The sequence below is a fragment of the Haliotis rubra genome, unplaced genomic scaffold (genome assembly GCF_003918875.1).
Source record: "Haliotis rubra isolate DU_JTF1 unplaced genomic scaffold, ASM391887v1 Scf190, whole genome shotgun sequence".
NCBI lineage: Eukaryota > Metazoa > Mollusca > Gastropoda > Lepetellida > Haliotidae > Haliotis > Haliotis rubra.
The window spans coordinates 679,482-696,518 of NW_025765892.1; the positions used below are offsets into that span (position 1 = coordinate 679,482).

At 44.2% G+C, this 17,037-nt stretch overlaps 1 protein-coding gene across 1 annotated transcript; it reads left to right on the top strand.

Annotated features, from left to right (window-relative positions):
• Nucleotides 1-3,279: 3,279 nt before the first annotated feature.
• On the top strand, nucleotides 3,280-13,723 carry LOC124274392 (proteoglycan 4-like). Its single transcript, XM_046709772.1, has 3 exons — nucleotides 3,280-3,564; nucleotides 11,989-12,437; nucleotides 12,571-13,723. The coding sequence occupies exons 1-3, from the start codon at nucleotides 3,280-3,282 to the stop codon at nucleotides 13,721-13,723; spliced, it is 1,887 nt and encodes a 628-aa protein (XP_046565728.1).
• The last annotated feature ends 3,314 nt before the right edge of the window (nucleotides 13,724-17,037 follow it).

Sequence of the window (17,037 nt, forward strand, 5' to 3'; positions counted from 1 at the left end):
GGTCACATCAGACCAGTCAAGGTCACATCCGACCAATCAAGATCACACCAGGCCAATCAAGGTCACATCAGACCAGTCAAGGTCACATCAGACCAGAGTACCTCTTACAACATCTCAAAAGTAAAAATATATATGCCTTTTCTTGCTATGTAACCTCAGAAACATTAACACATGGCATTCAAAACAGCAGCTTAAACATTTGAATCAGGAGAGACTGTTTATAGGATGGGAAATGCAATCTCATTCACCTATTAGATATTTCTTTAGCTCAGTTTTTAAATTCTTAATTGATATCTTTTGTCAAAATAACTTCAAAGTCTCGAAAGGAAGTTCCATTTCTGGAACTAGTGCTGTAAAGCTCAATATGGCTGCTTTCTCATTGGCCTTTGTCAACTTAATGTTAATCAGGCCTTTGGTTGACAAAAATTGCATTTGAAAAGAAACAAAATCAGCGGGATGTAAAGGCTGCATTACCTTTAGTTCAGTGGAGACTGCTTTCTTTACAACAGATTCTATCAATGAAAATTGCTCTGAGATAAATTGGTTGTGAGCAGCTTGTACACAGTTACTGACAGCGCTCCAGATAATGTTTAACCACAACAGTACTCTTCATTATCAGAATTGACGAATACCAGACTTATTTATTTAAACAAATAGTGCCTTACTCATTTGTAGAGTGACTGAGTGAGTTTAGTTCTTGTGCCGCTTTTAGCAATATTCCAGCAATATCATGACACCAGAAACAGGCTTCACATCTTGTGCCCATTTGGGGAATCGAACCCATGTCTTCGGCATGATGAAAGAACGCTATAACCACAAGGCCACCCCACCGCCCCTCTGACAAGTTCTCATACAGTGAACATTGAGATTTTGGTGCCAAAAATGTAAACAGAACTGAGGCAAAAAAATTCTCTGCCTTAAAATCAAATCTAGCAGGATGAGGATGGAAAATATTTCCTGCTGTTGTAAAATATAAAATAACCTATTATTGTCTGTAGAAGAAAATGCCAGAAAACATTTTACTTTTTCAAGAAAACTTTTCAAAATAAATAGACATGGTTCCACAACAATTAATCGAGCTAATGTTTGGTAAAGTGTTTCCATGTGAGTGATACAGTTGTAATATTCAACCTGTACAGATCTGGGTTAGAACTGGTCTTCAGCAACCATGCTTGTCGTAAGAGGCGACTAACGGGATCGGGTGGTCAGGCTTGCTGACTTGGTTGACACATGTCATCGGTTCCCAATTGCATAGATCGATGCTCATGCTGTTGATCATTGAACTGTTTCATGCAGATTGAACTATTTACAGACCACCACCATATGGACAAACCCCAAAACAAACTAACATCTAGTCTTCATCAGTACAATACTTAGATGAAGCATTTATATAGATGACTTGATTCATGAGCTGTATTCATGAGCTTACTGTTCCTGGTTACTGCCAAGAGTTAGTCTGGAATCCAGTTTATGCAAATATAGGTGAAGACTTGATTATTCATTTCCTTGGATAAAGGAAAGTCCTGATGGCCTTCAAAACTGTCTTGATGAGCTGACACAATTCATTTATACACCCACTCAACCCTGATTATCAGTGTAATCACCCCGCCCTAACAGCTTAAACATAATTATCATTGCTGTTTATATACAAGTACAGTCACAAGTCTCCATTCTAGGTGATGATTTGCCCTTAAGGCTGGCTTAATCTTCTGTCTTTATTAGTTTAGATGAAGCAATGCTTGTAAAGTGTGCACAGGGCCAGATTATATAAACTGAAAATCAAAGCGTCTGAGTAGAAATGAGGGGAATTACAGGAAGAGAATCGAAACAACACGTCTCGGAGTAACAGATCAATCCCAGCTATTTCCTGCTTGGGTGGCAACTCGGAGATGTGTTGGCCTTCTTGGTCTGGACATTTGTTTGGTTGAGACTATGACATAACTGGATTATGAACAAATGTGCCAGAATTCTCATATAGTATAGTGATAAAGATACATTGAAACCTGAAGCACAAGACTGGAGCACACGGCTGGAGACCAAGACTGGAGATCAAGACTGGAGACCAAGATAGAAGCACAAGGCTGGAGGCCAAGAATGGAGACCAAGACTGGAGCACAAGGCTGGAGGCCAAGAATGGAGACCAAGACTGGAGCACAAGGCTGGCGACCAAGACTGGAGATCAAGACTGGAGACCCAAGACTGGAGCACAAGACTGGAGACCAAGACTGGAGCACAAGGCTGGAAACCCAAGAGACCAAGAATGAGAGACCAAGACTGGAGATCAAGACTGGAGTACAAGGCTGGCGACCAAGACTGAAGCACAAGACTGGAGACCAAGGCTGCAGACCAAGTCTGAAGCACAAGACTGGAGACCAAGGCTGGAGACCAAGTCTGAAGCACAAGACTGGAGACCAAGACTGAAAACAAGGCTGGTGACCAGGAATGGAGACCAAGACTGAAGCACAAGGCTGGCAACTAAGACTGAAGACAAGGCTGGAGCACAAGACTGGAGTACAAGGCTGGAAATAAGACTGGAGCACAAGGCTGGAGACCAAGACTGAAGACAAGGCTTGAGACCAAGAATGGAGACCAAGACTGAAGCACAAGGATGGAGACCAAGAATGGAGCACAAGGCTGGAGACCAAGAATGGAGCACAAGGCTGGAGACCAAGACTGAAGCACAAGGCTGGCGACTAAGACTGGAGCACAAGGCTGGAGACCAAGAATGGAGACCAAGACTGGAGACCAAGACTGGAGTACAAGGCTGGCGACCAAGACTGGAGCACAAGACTGGAGACCAAGACTGAAGACAAGGCTTGAGACCAAGAATGGAGACCAAGACTGAAGCACAAGGATGGAGACCAAGACTGGAGCACAAGGCTGGAGACCAAGAATGGAGCACAAGGCTGGAGACCAAGACTGAAGCACAAGGCTGGCGACTAAGACTGAAGACAAGGCTGGAGCACAAGACTGGAGTACAAGGCTGGAAATAAGACTGGAGCACAAGGCTGGAGACCAAGACTGAAGACAAGGCTTGAGACCAAGAATGGAGACCAAGACTGAAGCACAAGGATGGAGACCAAGAATGGAGCACAAGGCTGGAGACCAAGAATGGAGCACAAGGCTGGAGACCAAGACTGAAGCACAAGGCTGGCGACTAAGACTGGAGCACAAGGCTGGAGACCAAGAATGGAGACCAAGACTGGAGACCAAGACTGGAGTACAAGGCTGGAGACCAAGATTGGAGACTAAGACTGAAGACAAGGCTTGAGACCAAGAATGGAGACCAAGACTGAAGCACAAGGATGGAGACCAAGAATGGAGCACAAGGCTGGAGACCAAGAATGGAGCACAAGGCTGGAGACCAAGACTGAAGCACAAGGCTGGCGACTAAGACTGGAGTACAAGGCTGGAGACCAAGAATGGAGACCAAGAATGGAGACCAAGACTGGAGACCAAGACTGGAGACCAAGACTGAAGCACAAGGATGGAGACCAAGAATGGAGCACAAGGCTGGAGACCAAGAATGGAGCACAAGGCTGGAGACCAAGACTGAAGCACAAGGCTGGCGACTAAGACTGGAGCACAAGGCTGGAGACCAAGACTGGAGATTAAGACTGGAGACCAAGAGTGGAGATCAAGACTGGAGACCAAGATTGGAGACTAAGACTGGAGACTAAGACTGGAGACCAAGATTGGAGACCAAGACTGGAGCACAAGGCTTGCAAATGACTGAAGGCAAACAGACAAGAAACTCACTTACCAAATACAAGCTTTTGCTAAATCATTCAGATGCCCTTGAAAGTTTCTGTCTCCTGAACAATCCATGTCTATCATTAATAACAAAACTTATCCCAGAAAACTGCTGCAGCAAACAATAAACATGAGTAAAACAGCGGCAGTAGTCCGTCCAACTTGTCTCCTCAGATGATGAAAGTGGACTTCATATTCCACTTGGTGGAATTATCATTAAAGATCACAAGAAACAAATTCATGAAAGGACAAAACTTATCCATAGAAAGTTCTCCCAATTACTGCATTTGGTAAAAAGCATCTTCACAAAACAGGAAAACCTTTACCCACAAATGACACTTTTGAGCAATAGGTTCCAATCTCTGGCATATCATAATATATTAAGAAAGCTTACTCACCTATGGCATTTGAAAGTAGACGAATTCCTTTCACTTTAAACCAGTCTGACCACGATTGTCCAACAATATGGATGCCCATTTACTTGAGTTGAGCACAGTCACAGAAACATTCTTATTTTCTGACATTCTAAAACCCATTATGAAGTCAACCTCAAGCCTTGCCAATAGCATCAGTAAAGAAATAGATTTAATGGGATATGATAAGGGCCAGATACTGTCTAGGACCTTTGCACAGATTCAGTCCTGAATATCTGCAACAAGCTCAGACATGTTCAATATCATGCCCACCATAATAAACTTAGCCACAATCCTTCAGAAAGATCAAAGCACTTTTTCAACAAAAGTTACAGTTTATTACACATTTGTTGAGTTGTTAATTTATTAAGTTGTCATCTTCTGGTGTTCCGCAAGATCACAAGGGAAAAGTAGTTTTCAGTTTTTATGCCGACAGAACATGAAAGCTTGCATGCTACAGTTTAGCACTGAAATTGTGAAGTTTTGGTAACGATGCTATCATTAAGCTTAGAGGGATTTGATCACTAAGAATTTTCTGAGATAACAGTTGAAGGGTAAATGATATATTTTATCTGAATGATGGAATGTTTTCAGTCTGAACAAATTAAGTACTTGTATTTTTGTGTAAATAAGATGAAGTTTATTGGGTTTGAAAGTTGATGTAACTTGTGTCTGATGAATTATCTGGTATACTTGTATTGAAACTATTATCTATGAGGTCAGAGAGATGTGATAGTGTGGGTTTGTGTGTGTTTGTATGTTTGTATGTGTGTGTAGCGGCTTGTACTAGTCCCCTGAGATAGCATGCTATAGGTTTACAAGGATTCCCAATCAGAAACCTTACATTGACTCCAAGATGGGCAACTCCCCTCATCATAGAGAGCTATACACCAACTTCCATCTTTTAATACCTTGCTGTATGATGAAGCCATGCAATCTCATTACTAACTTTCAACTCTCTGGACAGATGCTCTATCCACTACAACACAGAGGCAGCCATGGGATCAAACCATCAACCTTCCACTCTCTAGACGGATGCTCTATCCACTACAACACAGAGGCAGCCATGGGATCAAACCATCAACCTTCCACTCTCTAGACAGATGCTCTATCCACTACAACACAGAGGTGTCCATGGGATCAAACCATCAACCTTCCACTCTCTAGACAGATGCTCTATCCACTACAACACAGAGGCGTCCATGGGATCAAACTCTCTAGACAGATGCTCTATCCACTCAACCTTCCACTCTCTAGACAGATGCTCTATCCACTACAACACAGAGGTCCATGGGATCAAACCATCAACCTTCCACTCTCTAGACAGATGATCAATGGGATCAAACCATCAACCTTCCACTCTCTAGACAGATGCTCTATCCACTACAACACAGAGGCGTCCATGGGATCAAACCATCAACCTTCCACTCTCTAGACAGATGCTCTATCCACTACAACACAGAGGTGTCCATGGGATCAAACCATCAACCTTCCACTCTCTAGACAGATGCTCTATCCACTACAACACAGAGGTGTCCATGGGATCAAACCATCAACCTTCCACTCTCTAGACAGATGCTCTATCCACTACAACACAGAGGTGTCCATGGGATCAAACCATCAACCTTCCACTCTCTAGACAGATGCTCTATCCACTACAACACAGAGGTGTCCATGGGATCAAACCATCAACCTTCCACTCTCTAGACAGATGCTCTATCCACTACAACACAGAGGTGTCCATGGGATCAAACCATCAACCTTCCACTCTCTAGACAGATGCTCTATCCACTACAACACAGAGGTGTCCATGGGATCAAACCATCAACCTTCCACTCTCTAGACAGATGCTCTATCCACTACAACACAGAGGTGTCCATGGGATCAAACCATCAACCTTCCACTCTCTAGACAGATGCTCTATCTATCCACTACAACACACAGATGCTCTATCCAGGTGTCCATGGGATCAAACCATCAACCTTCCACTCTCTAGACAGATGCTCTATCCACTACAACACAGAGGTGTCCATGGGATCAAACCATCAACCTTCCACTCTCTAGACAGATGCTCTATCCACTACAACACACAGAGGTGTCCATGGGATCAAACCATCAACCTTCCACTCTCTAGACAGATGATCCACTAAACACATCCATGGGATCAAACCATCAACCTTCCACTCTCTAGACAGATGCTCTATCCACTACAACACAGAGGTGTCCATGGGATCAAACCATCAACCTTCCACTCTCTAGACAGATGCTCTATCCACTACAACACACAGCCAGGATGTCCATGGGATCAAACCATCAACCTTCCACAACTCAGGCCATCAAACCATCAACCTATCTAGACGGATGCTCTATCCACACACAGAGGTGTCCATGGGATCAAACCATCAACCTTCCACTCTCTAGACAGATGCTCTATCCACTACAACACAGAGGCAGCCATGGGATCAAACCATCAACCTTCCACTCTCTAGACAGATGCTCTATCCACTACAACATGGGATCAAACCATCAACCTTCCAGAGGCTACAACACAGAGGTGTCCATGGGATCAAACCATCAACCTTCCACTCTCAGGACAGATGCTCTATCCACTACAACACAGAGGTGTCCATGGGATCAAACCATCAACCTTCCACTCTCAGGACAGATGCTCTATCCACTACAACACAGAGGTGTCCATGGGATCAAACCATCAACCTTCCACTCTCTAGGACAGATGCTCTATCCACTACAACACAGAGGCAGCCATGGGATCAAACCATCAACCTTCCACTCTCAGGACAGATGCTCTATCCACTACAACACAGAGGTGTCCATGGGATCAAACCATCAACCTTCCACTCTCTAGACAGATGCTCTATCCACTACAACACAGAGGCGTCCATGGGATCAAACCATCAACCTTCCACTCTCTAGACAGATGCTCTATCCACTACAACACAGAGGTGTCCATGGGATCAAACCATCAACCTTTCCAGACTCTCTCCATGGGATCAAACCATCAACCTTCCAGACAGATGCTCTATCCACTACAACACAGAGGCAGCCATGGGATCAAACCATCAACCTTCCACTCTCTAGACAGATGCTCTATCCACTACAACACAGAGGTGTCCATGGGATCAAACCATCAACCTTCCACTCTCTAGACAGATGCTCTATCCACTACAACACAGAGGTGTCCATGGGATCAAACCATCAACCTTCCACTCTCTAGACAGATGCTCTATCCACTACAACACAGAGGCAGCCTACTGTTTTGCTGATGTTACAACACCAACAGAGTAAGTATTAAGTTTGGTCATGGCTGTGTCTGAGTGATTAAGCCTAATAACAACATGAGCATAACTTTGACTCTCTATGGGGATTTGAAACAGATGCATCAAAGCACATTGGTATACATACCTGGCAGTTGTTTTTGTTAATTAGTGTAATAGGACTGGCACTTTTGCTCTGGAATGAATTCTGTTTGTTAGAATTTAGAGAATATGGACTGGCAGTTGTGATCTGAAACTAAAATTTGTGAGAGTTTGGGGAATATGGACTGCGAGTTTGGGACTTGGTGTACCATTTCCCCTAATACTGAGTAATATTGTACTCGCTGGTGGTGAAGGAGGTTCATCTGGTGTGCAGGTGTCAGGACTGTAGATCATAAGTGTACTCTTCTGTTTTCAGCATGAAACAGGCAGATTTCACTACAGACCAAGAGACTGCAATATACAGTACTAATCAAAAGTACCTCCCTCTGTCAAGTCTACTCTGTCCAGAACATGCAATGGTATTTCAATAGCAGTTAACCAAATTGATAATTATATAAACCAATGTAAAAGATATGTATAAGGGACCATACATAATTTATGGCAGGAGGTTGGTGATGATATTTATGGAGAAGCATATACAATGTGAATGACCCCCTTAAACTTTATGCACAAAGTAAGAGATCCCTCCTGTATGTCATGTACAAAATCAATTACCCCCTCCCATAACTTTTAAGCATAACATTTAAATATTTTATGAACAAAACTGCTGATCCCCCCTAGTACATGTGTACCAAATTGATGACCCCCTCTATCTCCCCAAAACAACATGGGTGACCTCCCCCAACCCCAATAAATTATGAACTGAAGTGCAGCTGACAACATCAGACAGACAGTGTCCTACCTGTCACACTAGAACTAAAACAGAAGTAACACAAATCTGAAGTTGTCAAATTTTTGGCAAACCAACTCCATAGGCTGTTTGAATTTTGCATAATATATGCATGCATTATTAATAACTACGTACACTTTTTGAAACCATCAGTTATTATACTGGTAATACTGTTGCAATTTGTATTAATTCCTATCAATACACAAGTATCATCTGGCTAACAATTACGATAGTTTTATAATTCAATGTATTGTTAAACTAATAATTCAGTATACAAATGAGATTTACGTCACTTTTAGCAATATTCCAACAATACCACGGCAGGGGACACCAGAAATGGGCTTCACACATTGTACCCTTGTGGGGAATCGAACCCGGGTCTTCGGCTTGACAAGCGAACGCTTTAACCACTAGGTAACAACCATATTACACTTCACTTCAGATTGTTTCCTTCACTGCTGCAAAACTCATCAGCAAAACGATTTTTAATAAAACCAGTTTGAACTGAATTATAAATTATTTCACTAAATTGTTTAAATATTCACTATATTTTTGCTGTGAATTTTTTTTGAAAAGTTACAAGTCTCAGAATGTCAGGCCAGTGTATACTGAATGCTGGTGTCACCTGTAGATCACCAGGATATGCCTGTATATCTTCGCAAGGATTTCCTAAAGACAATATCAGAGTCTGTGCTTCAAAATACCCGTCAATTTGTGAGACACGTGAATGTCAAATTACTAATAAGAGTATCTCACTGTTCGATGAATCTGACATCGCCGAGACCTGAGCTAATGTTTCTGCCTTCAATCTGTCTGAACGGCCATCTTGGATTAATGGCACTCAGTGAGAGCTCAATACAAAGTAGACTGGTTGATAATTAATACCCATCCCAAGTCGATGTTTATCCAGATTGATATTAAAACCATTAATTAGTATTGATTGTATATCATACAACAGTTAATGGGGCATCTTCTTGAGATGGATCGGGCTGGAACGGCCAGCTGGTTGTTTATGCAGATATCTTGCGGAGATATATATACAGTTTAGAAACTCATTTGGGTCTTCAAGACTTCCAGAGACGTATCATCACTCACAAAGAGTGAGATGTTGGTGAGTGGTCACTGTTTATTGCTACATCAGCTATTTATGGGTATGCCATATTAATCCATTGATGGCTGGGCGGCAGTTATTCAATTACTGAAACCATCAAACTGTTCACGTGAGGCAACTTCATTGTTGAGATTAATATTGAGGCATTGATTCAACAAACAACGCAGAGGAGCAAAAGCACTTACAATTCTGAATCTATTTCTCTCATCTCAAACTGGGTTCAGTACCCTCTTCCTTCTTCCAAATTTCCTCTATCATATACTCTCTGCACTTACTCTCTTCTTCAACTATACACACATTCCTCTATCCTATACTCTTTGCACTTACTCTCTTCTTCAACTATACACACATTCCTCTATCATATACTCTCTGCACTTCAACTCTCTCCACTATCATTCCTCTATACACACATTCCTCTATCATATACTTGGTCCACTCTGCACTTACTCTTCTTCAACTATCATTTCATATCTTGCACAACCTCTATCAACTACACATTCCTCTATCTACCTTCCTTATACTCTCTAGTCCACTATACACACATTCCTCTATCCTACCTTCCTTTCTCTGCATAACCTCTTGGTCCACTATCCACATTCCTCTATCATATACTCTCTGCACTTACCTCTTCTCCAACTATACACACATTCCTCTATATACATATACTCTCTTGCACTATCCACATTCCCTCTCCTACTTCTTCAACTATACTACACATTCCTCTATCCTACATTCCCTTCACTAACCCTCTTGGTCCACTACACACATTCCTCTATCCTACCTTCCCTTCACTAACCCTTTTCTTCCACTATACACATTCCTCTATCCTACATTCCCTTCACTAACCCTCTTGGTCCACTATCCACATTCCTCTATACATTCCCTTCACTATTCCTCTTAGTCCACTATCCACATTCCTATCCTGCACCTTCCCTTCACTAAACCTCTTGGTCCACTATCCACATTCCTCTATCCTACATTCCCTTCACTAACCCTCTTGGTCCACTATCCACATTCCTCTATCCTACCTTCCCTTCACTAAACCTCTTGGTCCACTATCCACATTCCTCTATCCTACCTTCCCTTCACTAACCCTCTTGGTCCACTATCCACATTCCTCTATCCTACCTTCCCTTCACTAACTCTCTTGGTCCACTATCACATTCCTCTATCCTACCTTCCCTTCACTAAACCTCTTGGTCCACTATCCACATTCCTCTATCCTACCTTCCCTTCACTAACTCTCTTGGTCCACCATCCACATTCCTCTACTCCACCAACCTCTTGGTCCACCATCACATTCCTCATCCCACCTTCCCTTCACCAACTCTCTTGGTCCACCATCCACATTCCTCCATACCTTCCCTTCACCAACCTCTTGGTCCACCATCCACATTCCCTATCCTACCTTCCCCTTCACTAAACCTCTTGGTCCACTATCCACATTCCTCTATCCTACCTTCCCTTCACCAAACCTCTTGGTCCACTATCCACATTCCTCCTTTCCCACCTTCCCTTCACTCAAACCTCTGGTCCACCATCCACATTCCCTATCCCACCTTCCCTTCCACTTCTACCCTCTTGGTCCACCATCCACATTCCTCTATCCTACCTTCCCTTCACCAACCCTCTCTTGGTCCACCATCCACATTCCACTATCCCACCTTCCCTTCACTAAACCTCTTGGTCCACCATCCACATTCCTCATCCTACCTTCCCTTCACTCAAACCTCTTGGTCCACTATCCACATTCCTCTATCTTACCTTCCCTTCACTAACTCTCTTGGTCCACTATCCACATTCCTCTATCCTACCTTCCCTTCACTAACTCTCTTGGTCCACTATCACATTCCTCTATCCTACCTTCCCTTCGCTAACCCTCTTGGTCCACTATCACATTCCTCTATCCTACCTTCCCTTCGCTAACTCTCTTGGTTCACTATCACATTCCTTTATCCTACCTTCCCTTCACTAACCCTCGTCCACCTCCACATTGTCTATCATACCACTTTCACTACCCTCTCCCTCCACTTTCTCATCTACTTTCCCATACCCTCCATTTCTATCCACAATTTCTCTCCTTTCTCTCCCTTTGATTGATCAACTATCCACATTCTCCAAACCATACTTCCTTCACTAGCCTATGTTATTCCACTCCGGTCCTCTTCCTTCTGTTCAATACAGTATTTCAATGCTGACACCAGGTGTCTATACCACATGTGATCATCCCATCTTCTCTTAGATTCTATTATGCACAAACTCCATTCTCCTAAGTACCAGAAGCCATATCTGAACTCCAATCACCAATCATGTCCTAGAGACTCTGATCTGGGTCTACCATCTCTTCCCTCCTATTTTCTACTTCACCCGTGCATCACTTTCCTGACTCAAGACTGCACCCAATCCATCACACTTTTTCCAATTTCATTTTCAACTGTCTGATGCTCAACACATATCAAAAGTTCAGCCTGCACTACAGCTCAACAGACCTTCACTCTCACATAGCAATTGAACGGCCTTTATGTTCATGGTGTATGATCACAGGAACGTAACCTCTCACCAACACCAGATAAGAATCAACATCCTGTTCCTGTACCTCTTCATCCATCACCCTTCTGTACCCTTCACCCATCACCCTCCTGTACCCTTCACCCACCTGTACCCTTCACCCATCACCCACCTGTACCCTTCTGTTTCTGTACCCTTCACCCATCACCTTCCCTGTACTTCCCTTCACCCATCACCCTCTCTGTACCCTTCACCCTTCTGTACCCTTTCACCCTCCTGTACCCTTCACCCTCCTGTACCCCCTTCACCCATCACCTTCCTGTACCCTCCACCCATCCTTTCTCCATCACCCTCCTGTACCCTTCACCCTCCATCACCCTCACTTCACTCCTTCACCCATCACCCTCCTGTACCCTTCACCCATCACCCTCCTGTACCCCTTCACCCATCACCCTCCCTGTCACTCCTTCACCCATCACCCTCCTGTAACCCTTTCACCCTTCTGTACCCTTCACCCATCACCCTTCTGTACCCTTCACCCATCACCCTTCTGTACCCTTCAATCATCCCTTCTGTACCCTTTTCACCCTCCTGAAACTTTCACCCATCTCCCTCCAGTACCCTTCACCCAACACCAACCTGTACCCTTCACCCATCACCCACCTGTACCCTTCACCCTTCACCCACCTGTACCCTTCACCCACCACCCACCTGTACCCTTCACCCTTCTGTATCCTTCACCCATCACCTTCCTGTACCCTTCACCCATCACCCACCTGTACCCTTCACCCATCACCCACCTGTACCCTTCACCCATCACACTCCTGTACCCTTCACCCACCTGTACCCTTCACCCTTCTGTACCCTTCACCCATCACCTTCCTGTACCCGTCACCCATCACCCTCCACCAATAACCCTCCTGTACCCTTCACCCATCACCCTCCTGTACCCTTCACCCATCACCCTCCTGTACCCTTCACCCTTCTGTACCCTTCACCCATCACCCTTCTGTACCCTTCACCCATCACCCTCCTGTACCTTCACCCATCACCCACCTGTACCCTTCACCCATCACCTTCCTGTACCCTTCACCCATCACCTTCCTGTACCCTTCACCCTCCTGTACCCTTCACCCATCACCTTCCTGTACCCTTCACCCTCCTGTACCCTTCACCCATCACCTTCCTGTACCCATCACCCATCACCTTCCCTGTACCCTTCACCCATCACCTTCCTGTACCCTTCACCCATCACCTGTACCCTCACCCATCACCCCTCCTGTACCCTTCACCCATCACCTTCCTGTACCCTTCACCCATCACCAACCTGTACCCTTCACCCATCACCCTCCTGTACCCTTCGGCCATCACCCTCCTGTACCCATCATCCTCCAGTACCCTTCACCCATCTGTACCCATCACCCTCCTGTACCCATCATCCTCCAGTACCCTTCACCCATCTGTACCCTTCACCCTCCTGTACCCATCACCCTCCAGTACCCTTCACCCATCACCCTCCTGTACCTTCACCCATCACCTTCCTGTACCCTTCACCCATCACCCTCCAGTAACCTTCACCCATCACCTTCCAGTACCCTTCACCCATCACCCTCCTGTACCTTCACCCATCAGCTCCTACATCCCTACTCCTCCTCCAGCCTCACACATCTATTCAGCCCCTGGTTTAAGCTGGAATTATACGACTGTAATCTGCAGCTGCTCAGACTCTGCAGTAATACCATCAGCTCCTGCTGCCACACTCCATGGATGAGTCCAACCTCTACTTATTCTGCATTCTATAATAAGACAATCCTATTTTAGTCAGGACAGTATGTTACCAAATAATTGAATGCTTGTGAGACAAAATGGGAAAAACATAGTAAAATATGGCCTCGCAATGAGAGATGAGTGAAAGAAAAATCCTCTTACCCTTGAACAGAATCTCATAAATCTGTATAAGCTGCCTGACTGTGATCAGGAAATGAGGGAACATCTAGTATATTACCACGGGTAGATAAATCAGTTACACAGGCCAGCACAGGCGAACTGGTGTTACACATGGAGGAATCAGACTTCTACCAATCTGGATGAGTGAGTGAGTGAGTAGTTTTACGCCGCACGCAGCAATATTCCAGCTATATGGTGGCGGTCTGTAAATAATCGAGTCTGGACCAGACAATCCAGTGATCAACAGCATGAGCATCGATCTGCGCACTTGGGAACTGATGACATGTGTCAACCAAGCCAGCGAGCCTGACCACCCGATCCTGTTAGTAGCCTCTTACGACAAGCATGGGTTACTGAAGGTTCATTCTAACCCGGACCTTCAAGGGTTACCAATCTGGATGAAGGTGAGTGAATTGGAGTGAGGAGTCAGCAACTTGGGTCAGGGAACAGTCAGCAAGATGGGCCAGGGAACAGTCAGCAACATGGGTCAGGGAACAGTCAGCAAGATGGGTCAGGGAACAGTGGGTCAGGGAACAGTCAGCAACTTGGGTCAGGGAACAGTCAGCAAGATGGGTCAGGGAACAGTCAGCAAGATGGGTCAGGGAACAGTCAGCAAGATGGGTCAGGGAACAGTCAGCAAGATGGGTCAGGGAACAGTCAGCAAGATGGGTCAGGGAACAGTCAGCAAGATGGGTCAGGGAACAGTCAGCAACTTGGGTCAGGGAACAGTCAGCAAGATGGGTCAGGGAACAGTCAGCAACTTGGGTCAGGGAACAGTCAGCAAGATGGGTCACTTGGGGGAACAGTCAGCAAGCAACTTGGGTCATGGGTCAGCAGCAACTTGGAACAGTCAGCAACAGTCAGCAACAAGATGGGTTTGGGGTCAGGGAACAGTCAGCAACTTGGGTCAGGGAACAGTCAGCAAGATGGGTCAGGGAACAGTCAGCAACATGGGTCAGGGAACAGTCAGCAACATGGGTCAGGGAACAGTCAGCAACTTGGGTCAGGGAACAGTCAGCAACTTGGGTCAGGGAACAGTCAGCAACTTGGGTCAGGGAACAGTCAGCAACTTGGGTCAGGGAACAGTCAGCAAGATGGGTCAGGGAACAGTCAGCAACTTGGGTCAGGGGGCTTGGGCCAGGGAACAGTCAGGGAACAGGGAACAGTCAGCAACATGGGTCAGGGAACAGTCAGCAACTTGGGTCAGGGAACAGTCAGCAAGATGGGTCAGGGAACAGTCAGCAACTTGGGTCAGGGAACAGTCAGCAACTTGGGTCAGGGAACAGTCAGCAATGGGTCAGGGAACAGTCAGCAAGATGGGTCAGGGAACAGTCAGCAAGATGGGCCAGTTGCTGGAGATCACATCATCCACACACCACAACCCTCATCCACACCAGCTATGGACATTCGAATACATTCCCAGCAGCCATCTCATGATAAAAGGCTACCATCTTTCATCTGACCTGGCACATTGCAAATCACCCCCATGGATTGTTTCTTACATACTTTTCAGTGGTTTGCCTGTCCAGATTAAAGAAAGAATGCCAAGGTCACTGTGACATTCATGGATTATTGGTGACCATGGCATTAAACTACATTCACCCACCCATTCCTGGTGTCCCCACCGTAATATTGCTGGAATATTGAGAAAAGCTGTGTAAAACTTAACTCACTCACTCACTCACCCAAATCATAACATATTGACGCATGAACACAGCGGCCATGGGTGTGTCACTAGTGATAGAATTTCTTGGTCAATATCTGCCCGAATATTTGATCAACAATGGATATATGAACTATCTTCAACCTTCTCATGAATCTCAACATTGACAGGAAATCGAGAACCACTAACCCAGTGCCACAAATACAAATGCCCGACTAGTTTATTCAAGTTGGTGAGCTAGTCACTGACTTATAACATAGTATCCTGTGGTGTGACCGTCATATCACATCAGTAGCCAGTAGTTTCTGAAAAGTACTGGACGTTGAGATCCCATCAGAACTCCAACCCCACCTGTATAGCCCAACCTCATAACCACCTAATCTTAGAACCTTATAACCCAGTGACCCAATAACCCTATCAATTATTAGTTAGTTATCATGGAGTAATAAATCATGCAAAAAATAATTTTTAATTTTTACCACTGCAACTGATGTATTAGGATTCAGATATTAGGAAAATATAAATACAGAATATTAGCTTCATCATAGCTTTTGTCTTACTGAAAGGTGTGTCTAGAGATGAGTCCTCATTACCTTTATGTAGGGTTTATGTAGAAACATCTTTTAAACTACGTAGTCGTAACTTATACCCTTTTGAATAGTATGTCAGTGAGATAAGTTTTTATTACTTTAAACTGGTGTCTTTCTCTAAGCTATTACTGATCATGATGAAATATCTGAATATCTGAATCCTAATATATCGCTTCTAGTGGTAATAATTACCGGTAATAATGAATTTTTGTGTGTATTACACCATGCTATTAGAATGGATAAGAAATATCTGAGATGGATTCGGCATCTGGCAATTCATGTTCAGTCATTTTGAGTTCTGTCTTGATCCTGCAACACTTCCGACAAACACAAATCTGTGCTAACTTTACAAAACTTTATTTATTTATTTTTTATCATCATCATCATCATCCCCACTACCACCATCATCATCATCATCATCATCATCATCCATGAGTGTAATTCATACATCATAAAACTTTCAGATATGTTAATAGTAGAAAATAAGACTGTTCCAAATGTTTAAAAAATAATACAAAGACGTCTATATTCCTTTCACTAGGTATTCATCTAACAGTAAAACAGATCTGATGTGAATGGGATTTGAATTTGGCCACAAATCTGGACCAGATAGGCTAGTGATTTACATCCTGAGCATCAATGAACGAAGTTACTGATCTGACCACTGGATCCATTTAGTCGCATATTACTGCGTGTATAGATTCCTTGGGGCCTATACATTGTTACCCAGACTCCCTAAGGGTCTGAAGATAAAGATGTTGACAGAACTGAAAATTCAAAACTTGATCAAGAATACAAATGCATACAAAACCTTTTGATCAGTTTTCTATGAATCTGGATTTTAATTTAGTAATTCACTGAGATGACATCATGTCTGGACTTTAT